Raw genomic sequence first — 13,242 nt, forward strand, 5'->3', positions numbered from 1 at the left:
TATATATACCAACCTTTCTCTAAATAGGCTTTGGGGGCCCAGTTGGGGTCCCCGTCAGAGTATGGGTCACTGTAATGGACCACCGCAGCCTCCTCTTCCTCATAGTCCACAGGTGGGGGAGGAGGGGGGGGAGACGGCTCCTCAAACACATTAATGTCCTCGAGGGGAGGCGGAGGAGGCGGGGCAGGGCTGTCTGTTACTGAGAAAGGACAGACGATTGACAGAGTGAAAACAGATTACAGCAGAAAGTAAGGGAAGAGGAGGGCACGCATCAGATGGGTTTGCTCTTTTTATCCGACTCTGCAGTTCATTTCAAAACGTTATCTCTCCGAGCAGAGTGTGTGCACATGTTCCATTTAAAAATCCAACACTTTGTATCTCTCAACTGTCCGGGTCAGAGTCAAAATGTTAAAGCAATCCATCACAAGGCTTGGTCGTCTTCTTAACAACACAAACCTCTCTGTGTAGAAACAAACTGGGACAATATTTATCATTTAAAATAAAAACCAGACTTATAAAGAGTACATAGTGTTGATTTAATTTGTCCTTTTGGAGAACCATCATGTGGACCCACAAAAACCTTTGGCACATTGTCACTGTGAAAACTGAGAGTTATGCTACAGTAGACGTGTATTAATTAAAATGTTCACTAGAGGGCATTTTAGGGTCCTTTTTACTGCACTAGTATTACTACCATTAGGAGCAGCAGTAGTGTTAGTAGATGTTTTACAATGACCACTGTGGACCCTAAGTCATCAATCTAACACTCGTATTTAAATAGAGTCAAAGTTCAGTGTCTATTTTTTTGTTATTGTGCCTTAAGGGGATTTGAGAACAGTTGCCCTTTGAAGATGACTAATGCTTTTTAGAGAATGACACTGTACCAATTTATATGAAAAAGTCTCAAATGACGGGGCGCTGGCGGTGCAGTGGTTAGTGAGCACGCCCCATGTATGGAGGATATAGTCCTCCAGATGGGCAGCCCAGGTTCAAGTCCGACTTGTGGGTCCTTTCCCGCATTTCATTCCCCAATCTCTCTCCCTGATTTCTGACTCTATCCACTGTCCTATCTCTCCAATAAAAAGGCATAAAAAGCCCAAAAATAAATAAATAAATCTTAAAATAAATTTAAAAAAAAAGGAATAAAAGTCTCAAGCAGCAGTTTCTTAAATAAAAAGACAATGAAGTATTTACATTTAGTTTACATTGTTAACCAGTTAGTGCAGAGCGCTGTCTGCTCGGATGTGATGCTCTGCTACATGTGTGCAGTGAGTGATGAAGACAGAGCACCTTCTGCTGGACTAAATACATGCTGACACAATTTCTAAATTCCCCCACCCCAAGCTTGGTGGTCTGAAAATCCATCCTATAATATATTGTGACCAACATCTTGGTCTAGCTTTAATAGCCTCCTCTGATGACCTCCACAAAGTTGTTCAGATTATATCTTAGCTTGTTCCACTCAGAAAATAATGGCCGCATTTTAAACGTACTCTTTCTGAACATTTCCTTTTTATTTAGAGAATGTGTTCATTTACAAATGTAATCAGGGTGCATCCGTGTTTGTGGTTTCATTTCAGTCTGCAGTCTGCACGTGCACGAGGTGGTAAAATGGATCAGCGTTTGAACTGATGAGGGATTTATTTATTTTCTGACACTGCTTCACTGGTGCCACAGTCTTATGTCTTTGAATCACGTTTGTGCTTGTGATACAAGCATCCTCATGGAGCAAGTCTCCCAGAGATGAAAGAAAAAACCTGACCTCTCGATCTACCTAATTCACTCTCTTGAAATAAACAAACTGAGATAATGGACCAGGCGACTACATTTAATTCCAACCTGCTTACGTGTCTTTTTCCACTGACTTTAAATCATTTTCAAAGAATCAGAACTGAAAGAGCTTCAACATTTTACCACAGCTGTTTGGGATTTTAATAGTCCTCTCTATTACCCCTTAAAGGTCTGTAAAAACACAGCACACATTACGTTTACTCAAGTTGGAAAGGACTACAGCTGAGTGAATATCCAACAAGCTCTTGAAATACTGTGTATTACTGTACAGTTTGTAAGAGACATTCAGTTAAAATATGTTACTTGCTTTTTATTCATCAGTTCATTCAGTGCCATAACTATCTTTTTATTGTGGCATGTTTTCTTTGCCTGCTGAGTCTTGCTGGTCACATTAACTACCCAGCTCCTCTGCTCTTTACATACTAATCCCTGTTTCTGCTGCTGAAATTGTAAAATGTGTCAGTTCCTGTGTGCCAAAAAGGCTCTGACACAGAGCTGTCTTGTCTGTTTAGAGGGAAAAGGTAAAGCTTCCATGCTAATTATTGGCTGAACATCTAAAACCTGGTCTAATCTGCTCTTTGTCTGACAGTATGACTCATCACTCAGTACGACGGCAGACTGTGTTACGTTTGAGCAGACAAACACAGACAGTTAGATCTCCACACGGCTGAATCTCTACAGACAGGCGGGCGGGAGGGGAATCTGGACACGACATCGGGCCACATTTTCTCTCTTCAGTGGACAGAGGGTGCAGGCTGCACGCTTTCCGTGATGTGATCCATCACCATGGTAACAGACGAACTTTTGAGGGGCATGCGACCCCTTTCACCCCTAATACAGTGCAAGAGAAGGTGTGCTGAGTGGAGCGAGCCACAGAGGAGAAAATATGTGGCAGCAGGTGCACACGGAGACAACTTCAGAGTACTCTCAAGAGATGTGATTCAATGTAATAAAGCTGTATGCTCGGTTATCAAAATATCAACCGAAGTTTGTTCAATATCAAGTGAAACATGACCCCAAACAAGACCCCAGATGTCTCTAATAAGCAGTGAAGTATGACCTCAAATATGTAAAAAGAATAATCAGTGATATAGGGTATACCCTTTAAATGACCGTAAATGCCTTTAAAATGTCAAATAAACATGTCAGTATATTATATGATATATACAGTAAATATGACCATTAATGTCCTCATAATGATGTGACAAATGACCAAAAGATGTCCATTAAGTATTGAAAACAATGTTTAACAAAACCTAATTTATGACCAAAAGATGTCTTCATTATTTAGTGATAACGTCTGTATTTAATAAAATATATAATTCATTGTTTATTATACATTAAAAAGAAACAGGGGAATGTATCAAGCTAAATTAGCAGATTTGATGATTTTCTTTTCTAATGCTGACTTACTTCTGAAGCATCCATGCTGTTGATTGGTTGTTTGAAGATAGAGGGTGTTACTGTGAGGTTCCGTTTTTTTTTAGAATAATTTGCTATTTTAGTGCGAGCTGAGCACATATCTTGAGATCTTTGGCAGAATTGTGAAGAAGTGAGCGTGCACCTTTGCGTATAGTAGATTCCATTGTTCCCATGCAAGAATATATTGACTATTTGCATGGGTGTGTGTGTCTCTGTATGGGTTTCTACTTACTGCTCTCCTGCATTCTGGCCACAAAGCCGGTCAGAGGGATCTGTGGGGTCAGCTGCACCATCGGAGGAGGAGGCGGAGGAGCCACAGACACTGGAGCAGCAACACCCATAGAGGCAGACAAAGCAGCAGAGAGGCAGAGAGAGGTGGAGGTGGTGGACAAAGGGAAGAAGATGACGAGGACAATGATAAAGATAATAGAGGTGATAAAGCCCAGATACAGAGGGAGAAAAAGAGGAAACAGAAAAACAAAAAAAAAGCTTGTGAGTGAGCGAAACAGTGCAGGAAGCATTGCTGGGCAAATCAGTAAGATGTCTCCAATCAGGGCTCTTTTGTGCTGTGTTTTTCAAGCTGGGCAAAAGAAGTATCTCATTGCAGTGTGAGAATCTACCTCATCAGCATCTGTTTGAAGTCGAAAAGCAAAGGATGTAGCTAGCGAAAAGTTTGTGCTACAGTGAAAGAGCTGCAAAGCACTACAAAGACGCAAAAACATCACAGACGTGAGGTGAGAATACAGACTGAGCTGCAACATCTGTATCTCTCATCTGACTAGAATCTCATCAACTGCAGAATGATTGAGCTATGTCTAGACCAGGTGCAACATTTTAGTTCAACCACGCCCTTCATTTATAGTCTGAGCAGACATAACTCCATTCTTCTCTTTGACTTCCTTGACTTAAAAAGGAGATAAATGAAAACACATTCATTGACAATCTCTGTCCTCACTCACAGACGTGATGTCACACACACTCATGTCGGCTCTGACTCATAAATCACATGTCATGGAGAATATTCACTAGACTGTAATGTCTTATTCCACCGTGCTCTCACCACAGTACCACATCTGTCCGCAGAGATCACAGAGCTCCCTTGTGAAGCAGCTTTTTGTGCTGTAACATTTCTCTTACACTCATCCAAAAACCAAACGCATCCCTCACTCTCATGAAATTTCAACGTGGAGGCAACACTGAGATTATATGATGTCCCAGTTTGAGTCCCTGGTGGATCCAGCTCTACATTACTGTTTCTGTCGTCTCAGACGAGACAGACAACCTCCTCTACCTCCGCCAACGCAGAGGTTTGTCCTTTGAGAGAAGCTATTAGAGGAGAATGGCTCAGAGTGATGCCTGCCAAAATAAATAATACTCTTCAGACAGACAATATGCATATGTCCTGGGTTTCCCCTTGTCTTACAGCAGCTTTCTGCCTGCCTGTCTCCTCCAGCTGACTGGAGCGATAATGTCATAACTCAATTAGAAATGTTAATGAAACAGTTTGCACAGCAGTGCTGAGGTGGGAAGGTTTGAGCAACCCTGACTTCAGTAATTATGGCTCATCGTTCATTTTCATTAGCCTTTGGAAGGGCAGGCTCCTGCATATCTCTCAGACCCAGAGGACAGTTTTTAGCAGTTATAATTATGGATTATAGAGAATAAAAACTGACAAGTGCCTAGAATGGACAGCAAAATATACAACAAGAGCTTCCACACTGCTTATTTTAGATCTTGGATTAGCCAAAATGTAAAGACAAGTTTGCTCTGGTTTTACTATTTCTAACCACCAACAGTTTAAGAACAACACAGGTTGCATCTCAACAGAGATGAAGTTATTGATGAATAAACTGATCCTGTATTACCTGAGTTCTGTTGGTAGGCTGGGCCGCCGTTGATGTGAGGCTGCTGGGAGGAGACTGAGGGTGCACGGCGATAGGTGCCGGTGGCTGACACCATAGAGGCCGAGGAGGTGGTGGAGGAGTTGTGACGAGAGATCTGGCGGGAGATGGTGCCGAACTGGGACATGGGTATGGGACCCAAGCCGGGGCCCTGGGGCACAGAGGCCGAGGATGGGGCCACTGCAGGGGGAAAAGAGAGGCGGTAAAGCCGTAGCCTGATAAGTCGCTATTATTTGTATCATAAAATTAGCCTTTGATGTAGATGAATTCAGGTCTGTTCCTTTCATTTGGTTTCCTTATTTAGGTTGTTATAGGTCTAGTTTACAGTCCTATGGGTTTGACCTTAGCAATATCAAATGATTGAGTGGACTGAAGCAACAAATTGTGCAGGATTAGAATGAACCAATAGGATCCAGAGACACACAGGAGGATGTGTAGAGTGAAGAGGCTTCAAATATTTAACACTGTAAACAGCAGTAGTAGAGCAGTCAGCTCCCACTGTGGACACCTGTGGTGAGTGCTAAAGGTTACAGCAGCTGCTGCTGAGACTCACCTTGCCCCATACTGGGAGGGGAGGGGGTCGGAACTGCGATGGGGATTCCAACGCAACTGCCTCCGCTGTTCTCCCTGCCGCCGCTCCCCCCACTGCTGCCACTGAAAGAAACACACAGGCAGAGATCATTAGACGACATGGGAGACAATCCTAAATACATGACTCATCATTACTCGGACATATGTCATTCATTATAGCAATATTGTTGTCACTATGGTTACAGTCCCGTGAATAATGCTGTGTATTCACACATGAGCATTGGGCACAAATCTGGCAGAACACAGACATGCAGTTAACAGAAGCAATGTAAGAGCCAATGGCTGTTTGGGATGCAAGGGAGAGAACAATGCTCAATCTGAAAAGCTCAGACTGACGAATATATTGAATATGAACAAATTATCATTGCTTTGAATTTGAAATAATTTTGTCATCATCAAAACCGTGTAAAGGCAGGTAACAGATCAAAGAATGTAAAACATTAAGCTGAAACATACTTTTGAAAAATAAAAGCGTATTAGTGGTCTTGTCCAAGCAGACTTGTTAACTGATACAATTTCTTGTTTGTGAAATCAGCTTTAATGAATTTGTTCTGGCATACAGGCCTTATATGAAACAATGACAATAAGAAAATAATGTAATTTCAGGGATTTTTATTGATACCAGATTCATACAGTGCTGAGCTAAGTTCAGGTACTAGTATGAAAAGGGCTTTAAGTACTGTATCAGTTTTAGAGGTTTGACAAAATTGCTGGACTATCATCTCCCTGGTGTCAAATATCAATATTTCAATAAACGCAATATGACACTATAAACAGATTCCACTTGCAATTTGACTCACTACTTCATGACTCTTCAAGGTGGCGCCACAGAAAGCCCTCCTGCTCGCCTTGTAGTGACGTTAACATCGTGCATTAACCACCGCACTTTTCAGACTGCTATTTCCGCCATAACTATGCTCAGCCGCCATCACTTCTTTGTACATTCATATTGATTCTGCAACGGCGTGATATTTGTTTCCCAGTCTGTGAATTCACATTGCGTTTCGGCATTGCAGAAGCACGGCACAGCAGGAGCTTCACATACACACACACACACACACACACACACACAGGGATATAGGGATACATGCACACACACACAGCTCTGCGCTTTCCTGCCGGCTCAGTTGATCCTGTCTTGCCTCTGTAATGCCTCTGTTACTACCTCTGAAGACAGTAAAGCACTTTGCCCCCCTATTTACTCCTCCACGACAGTCAAATTGAAAGCGAAACGTCACAGAAGCATAAATATTGTGGCTTCAAACAGCAGTCTGCTGTTAGTCAAATAAGTAAGGTCTGCGGACGCCCACACAGTCTTTGAGAGTGTAAAAAAGCCCAACCATAGAGTCTATGTTTATATCCAGTTCTAAGAAGAGAGGGTCTTTGTTACCTGTGTGTCCGGGGCCTCTGGTTGAGTGAGGCTGTGCGTGCAGGGCTGTGCTGGCTGCCCAGTCGGGCCGGGCTTGTCATGTAGTCATTGGGCACCACCGGAGGCTTCACTGGCTCCAAGGTCTTGTAGGGAGTATTACGCCTGGATACAAAAACATTACATCAAAGAGAGCACATTTCATTTTTATGTTTTCCTAAAATGTGGTGAGCTGCTGATGGTATATAAAACCATTGTTCCATATATGAAGACTGTGTCAAATAAGCAGTTCATACAGGTGAAATGGTTTAATGATACAAAGCCACTGTCAAAAAACTCATTCTCCTTTTTGGCCTCGAAAAAGAAGAAGAGATATTTCATTTAATTTGATCATTTTTAAACTTAATGCCAGTGCTCACCCAAGTGTACCACGACCGGCCATGGGGGGGCTTGGGGGTTTCTGTGTCGGTGGGTTGGTCCTGGAAATGGTCCCTCCTCGTCCTGCAGCATTGTTACCATGTTGCTGGAGGAGTAACGACAAGTAAAAAAGTTAATTATGTATTATCTGATTGGCTGACGTCTTTTTTTCCAGTCAATAACCATTAAGGCTGAGCAGTCGCTTTAACTTATAATGAGTAACCGAAAGTGGAATTACTTTTAAACGAGCATCAAATGAGAAAGAGTAAAGACAGCATCACTGAGTAGGTCAACTGGCTGTGGCTCTTGAGAAACTGTGGATTTAAAACAGCACCCCAACCATTGATTGGGTATCAGATGAAGAAATACAAGAAACAGGAAGTGTTAAGAATGAATGCTGTAAATGTGAAATAAAATACTTTTTTACTTTAATCTTAACATCTGGAGTTGAACCTACCACTCCAAGTTGAAGGTAGATTTACGATACTGTTTCGTTTGACTTTAAAATGACTGTTTGTGTTGTAACAAAGGACAGAAAGTTGTAATGGTTGCATGCGTAAATGATGATGATGATGATGTGTTGTAGTTTTTAACACAAAATGAAAAGGAGAGAAGACAACCGTGTCTTACCTTGGCCTTAAGCCACTGAGTGAAAGCAGGCAAAAAGAGAGGACAGAAAACAGGACACGCTCATTGGTTAATTGTGTAAAAAAAGAGAGATTAGTGAGAGCAAGTGTGAAATTCAAGAATTAAATGAAACCTCAAAGTAATAAAAACATTTCTTTACACAGTTCATATGAGCATCATGAAGAAAAGGAGAGGTTGGACAAATTGAATTCTGCCGAGTGACAAACGAGGGATGACATTAACGCTGAAGGAGGGTCTTAATATCTGTGTTATCCAGTCCCTGGATTACTGAACATAGCCTCTTTAGTGACATTTGTCATTTTTCAAGGCTTTTTAAAATTCTGATTAGAAACCAAAGTTAATATGTTTACACTTATAGAGTTAATGGTTTACTACATAACCAGAATACTTGTTTGATCCTATTAGGTTCTAATTAGGGCCCGACCGCTATGGGATTTTTGCGGCCGATACCGATATTGGGGAGAGAAAAAAACCTGATACCGATATATCGCCGATATCTCTCTTACATCTATAAATCTGCAGAGATAGATAGATATAAATGTACACATTGATCGTGTTGATCCCTTAAATTCAGTTATCAAACACTTGTTGAAAAGATACATAACACAGACAATATTGTTACTGAAAAGTAACTGCGCATGTACGTGCATCACCGTTCGATACTCTGGAGAGTGATGGTACTTGTTATAATCCACAGTGAATAAATCTGGTAATATCTGCGTCTATCTGCGATAAAATTAGCCGGTACGATAGTCACTGGATAAGCTTATATCGGCCGGGACTCTAGCTCTAATAATGCCAAAAAGCCTTTACAAAAATATTAACAGGAAAAGCTGAACACTTGTTTCAGAACCAATGGATTGTCAACTCATTACATTGCATTTAAAACTGGTCACAATAATTCTGACATTACGTTGTACAATAAACACTATCTTCAGGAGAAGAATAAACAGTTTTCTATAATTTAAGTCCCTCTTATTTCAAATCAGAAACCTGCCGACTGGAAATTTAACCCACAAACAAGTTGTTGGATTGTTTTACACAACACAGGGAAACAAAAAATGTTGGTGCCCCTTTGTGAGAACACTGAAATAAGTAGAATCCCTAATGTACTCTTGATCAAATATACATAGTGAAACGTCTGCTCAACCCAGTTTGTTTGCATGTAGGTCTGTTCTGTGTCGCAGTGTCTACACTTTTGTTGCAGTGTTTAATCAGAAAGAGAATCGCTTAAATTGGCGGACACAGCAGAAATAATGCGCAGTGCCTGAGCTACATTCATGTGCTTATGTTTAAGTGTTGCACTAACACAACATTAGACATGGCAGTAAAGCATGGTGAGGTCATAAATAACAGTAATGAGGTGTCCAGACTGTCGGAGGGCTGAAACTATGTCACCCTGGTTACTGCCCGTAATGCCAATAAAAGGCTGTAGTGGAGTGGGGGAGCACGCTCATCCGTAAATGTGTGAATGGGTCTCTCCGTGCTCCAGTCTGACTGCAAATCTGTCCTCGGGTGAGTTCCCCTGGATGGGTGCATGAAAGGCAGGGGGGTGATGATCACGCCTTGAATGCTCGAGGGAGTACACTACTACAGTTAGGAGCAAATAGGCTGCAAGGATGGAGTTCCAATGAGCTGCTATTTCCCACAAAGTATGAACACCCAATAAACATGTATACATACACAAAAGCAAAAACACGTGCTCTAAAAAGCTTCTAAGAAAACTGTAGTCCTGCTTATTGTGTCTGTTGAAGCAGTGGGTATGAAATGATTTGAATCCTTCTGAATTATTCACCGATGTCTGAGGGAGAAGAAGTGTTCTGAGGGAAAATATTGAATGTGATACGCATTTACAGTATGCACCAAGCCAGACAAGTGCACATCCGTGGACAAAAATACAGCTCCACACAGACACACTGACACACACACTCACACATAGCCAGGCAGAAATCAGACAGAATTTAAAATGAACCAGTAGCCAAAGAGTCTTAAACTCCCATTGGTCTTCTTTTTCCTAAATACACTATCTAGTCTGTACTAAAATAACTTTTAATTGGTGCTCCCCAAATGTAGACTCCCTAAATGAGTCATTATTTTTACACACGTCTATGCTCTTTAAAGCGCTTGCAGTATAAGCCTCTTTTCCATGTAGGTAGGGCTTGAAAAAAAAGGTTGCACTCTTTATTTTCCGCATCATCCTCCCTGATCGGCACTGATTTCTGCAGAGCTCCATCATTTGCAGCATCCATGAATGATGCTTCATTTGCATAGCGGGCTGTGCCAAAATCTGTGTCAGTGTGAGCCAGCTCTCAGTGGAGGAAACGGCAGCGTTTTGAATTTGAATCAGCGGATGTTTGAAAATCAGCAGACAGCCACTATCTCAACAGAGACAGACCGGGATGAAGAGGCCGTATCAAACGCGGTGCGGAAATGTGTGTGACACCAGCAATCAATGCACAAAACGGTGTGTGTGTCGAGCGAAGAGGAAGAGAGGAGACGGCAGAAGGCTCATGTGGAGAGAGAATAAAAAATGGAAGAAAGAGCCGGAAAAAGGGGTTGAAAGAATATTTTGCCACTGTTCAACCGGAGATGTGATGGTTTGAGTAGCTCTCAGGCCAAAATGTCTCTCTTGCTTAGACTCTGGATGAACACACACACACACACACACACACACACACACACACACACACACACACACACACACACACACACACACACACACACTTTGTCATTCACTTCACAATTAGGAAGTTGTTACTCTGAATGAACAAAATATCTGTCAATCAAATCGTTTTTGGCCACAGTCATCCACGGACTAATCGTCTTACACATGGAAGTGTTTCCACGCTTCATTAACTAAAAGCCCAGTGTATCGATCGTCTTAAAGTCTTGATGTGTGTGTGGGAGTGAGTTATGAAAGCAGACAGCCATACTTTGTCCAAATGAGTGGCCAGGTGTGAACTCAACTAAGTACGTGTTTTCTTGACTAGCAAGATTGATTAACTCTGGAAATCAATTCCATTTATCACAGTAACGGGAGTTAGCTTGAGCAGTCTGGTTGTGGTGCAGCCAGAGTAGTGTGGAAGTGCTTTTTGAACACCAGCAGCTAAAATCTGAGCGAGAAGGGAAGACCTCTGTAAACGAATGCATTTCCCTTTTGAGATTATTGCCCTTCATGAAGGTCTGTTTTATTCACAGTAAAATAAACTCTCAGTGCTTTTATTTGTTTTTTATTTCTTACTTTGACGCCGTGTCCCACGTCATCCAGCAGTGTGTAGTCGATGGGCTTTCGGATGTAGCGCACAGGTCGCTCCATGTTGCCAGGGGCGATGATCTTGTGAGTGCGGGCGGTGTTCTTATTTGTTGTCAGGATGCCGATCTCTCGACGAGCCACTTTCTCCTTGTGAATATCCACAGTCTGCAGGAAAGAGAAATACAGGATGGGTACTTTAGTACAACAACAAAAAATGTTGGGACGGCCTGGCTCATGTTTACCACTCTGTTGAATCACCTCTTCTTTTAACAAACAGTCTGTAGGACACTGTTTAGGGAACTGAGGAGAATCATTTCTCTCATTTGAAACGTTTACCATTCCTGCCTTGATGTAGGATTTTCAGCTGTTTTTCATATTTTACGTTTCATAGTGCCCCAAACTTTTTCAATCGGTCACAAGTCTGGACTGGAGGCGAGCAGTAAGAAGGACATTTTGTACTGCAGAGGATAGAATCCCCAGATTCTTTGCGTTTTATTTTGAAACACATTATTCTTTTTTTTGCCAGCACAGTCTTTCACAGAGTGGTGAACCCCTCCCCTTCTTAACTTCAGATTCAGCCTCTTTGGGATGCTCTTTTCTACTCCATCCTGTTTCTAACATGATGCCAGTTAAGCTCATTAACTATGAGATGTTCCATCAGGTGCTTTTTAAATCATTCACAACTTTTCCATTCTTTTGTTGCCTCTGTCCCATCCGTTTTTTGAGGATGGCATCAATGGAAACAGGTTTCTAATTTTTTTTACAACGTGATTTCCCAATTTCAATTTGTGACATTTTGTCTTTTTTCCACTTTCAATAAAACATTAGATTTCAAAGTTTTCAAATCATCACATTCTTGTTTTATTTAAATTTGAATAGTGTCCCAATGTTTTAGGAACAGGGGTCAAAATGAGCACGGACATTATTGTTGACTTATTGTTCCACACATTTAGATTGAACTTGACCATTTTAGCTTGTGTTTATAGCAATCAGTAACAGCACCCAACACATGTATAATTCACACCATTTATTTCATCTTAACTCCTCAAAAGAAGTTTGGAAACAATATTTTGGTCAATTATTTCGCCCATTGAATATTTTGTTGTAAATAAAGGTGTTGTATTTTATATCGTTGGAAAGCCTGATTAGTCACCTTTACAACGAGGTATAACTTGTACGGATGGTGCATTTATGGAATGAGCAACACAGCTAAACGTGTGGATAGCGCCCCAAAAACATGTGCCAAAATCCCCTGCAATGTTCTTCTGTTGGTATTCACTCCTGTTTTGAGTTGCTTGGTGGAGTGGATGATTGCACTCTCCCACAGTAATACGTTTTTTACACTTTATTCATTTTACACTGTCAGGGACCTCAGCGTGTGGAAGATCCATACACAGCTACAACAGCTTGGCCCCTCCTCCTCATGCTGGTCACCAGCCTGGTCACATTTCAGGTGCCAGTCATACACCCGTAACTGACACACACATGGCAGCTCAAAACAGGAGTGAATACGAACAGAAGAACATTTCAGGGGATTTTGGCACATTTTCTAAGAGCGCTACCCACACGTTTAGCTGTGTTGCACATTCCACAAATGCACCATCCTTACAAGTTATACCTCGTTGTAAAGGTGACTAATCAGGATTTCCAACGATATAAAATACAACACCAATCAGTATTATTATAGGGGCGAATTAAGTGACCGAAATAACGTTTCCAAACTTTTTTTGAGGAGTTTATTTCAAACATATTAAATCAAATAATACAATATAAAGGCATCAACAAGACTAGAAACATCATACTTTATGATAAGACTCCATGTATAACTGATCTATGTCAGGAAGTGAAAAACT

General features: G+C 41.4%; 1 protein-coding gene across 4 annotated transcripts in view; it reads right to left on the reverse strand.

Annotated features, from left to right (window-relative positions):
* LOC132978338 (abl interactor 1-like) overlaps positions 1-13,242 on the reverse strand; it is a 30,817-nt gene that overhangs the window by 3,335 nt on the left and 14,240 nt on the right. Inside the window, exons 3-10 of one of the 4 annotated variants that reach the window (XM_061043459.1) lie at positions 11,378-11,554; positions 8,119-8,133; positions 7,491-7,594; positions 7,096-7,236; positions 5,668-5,768; positions 5,079-5,294; positions 3,446-3,535; positions 14-199 (exon numbers count right to left, since the gene is read on the reverse strand). In XM_061043459.1, the coding sequence (XP_060899442.1) occupies positions 14-199; positions 3,446-3,535; positions 5,079-5,294; positions 5,668-5,768; positions 7,096-7,236; positions 7,491-7,594; positions 8,119-8,133; positions 11,378-11,554 (1,030 nt within the window). The remainder of the gene's footprint in view (positions 1-13; positions 200-3,445; positions 3,536-5,078; positions 5,295-5,667; positions 5,769-7,095; positions 7,237-7,490; positions 7,595-8,118; positions 8,134-11,377; positions 11,555-13,242) is intronic. The other 3 variants (XM_061043461.1, XM_061043460.1, XM_061043462.1) reach the window with 3 other exon arrangements.

Source organism: Labrus mixtus, chromosome 8 (assembly GCF_963584025.1).
Source record: "Labrus mixtus chromosome 8, fLabMix1.1, whole genome shotgun sequence".
Taxonomy (NCBI): Eukaryota; Metazoa; Chordata; class Actinopteri; order Labriformes; family Labridae; genus Labrus; species Labrus mixtus.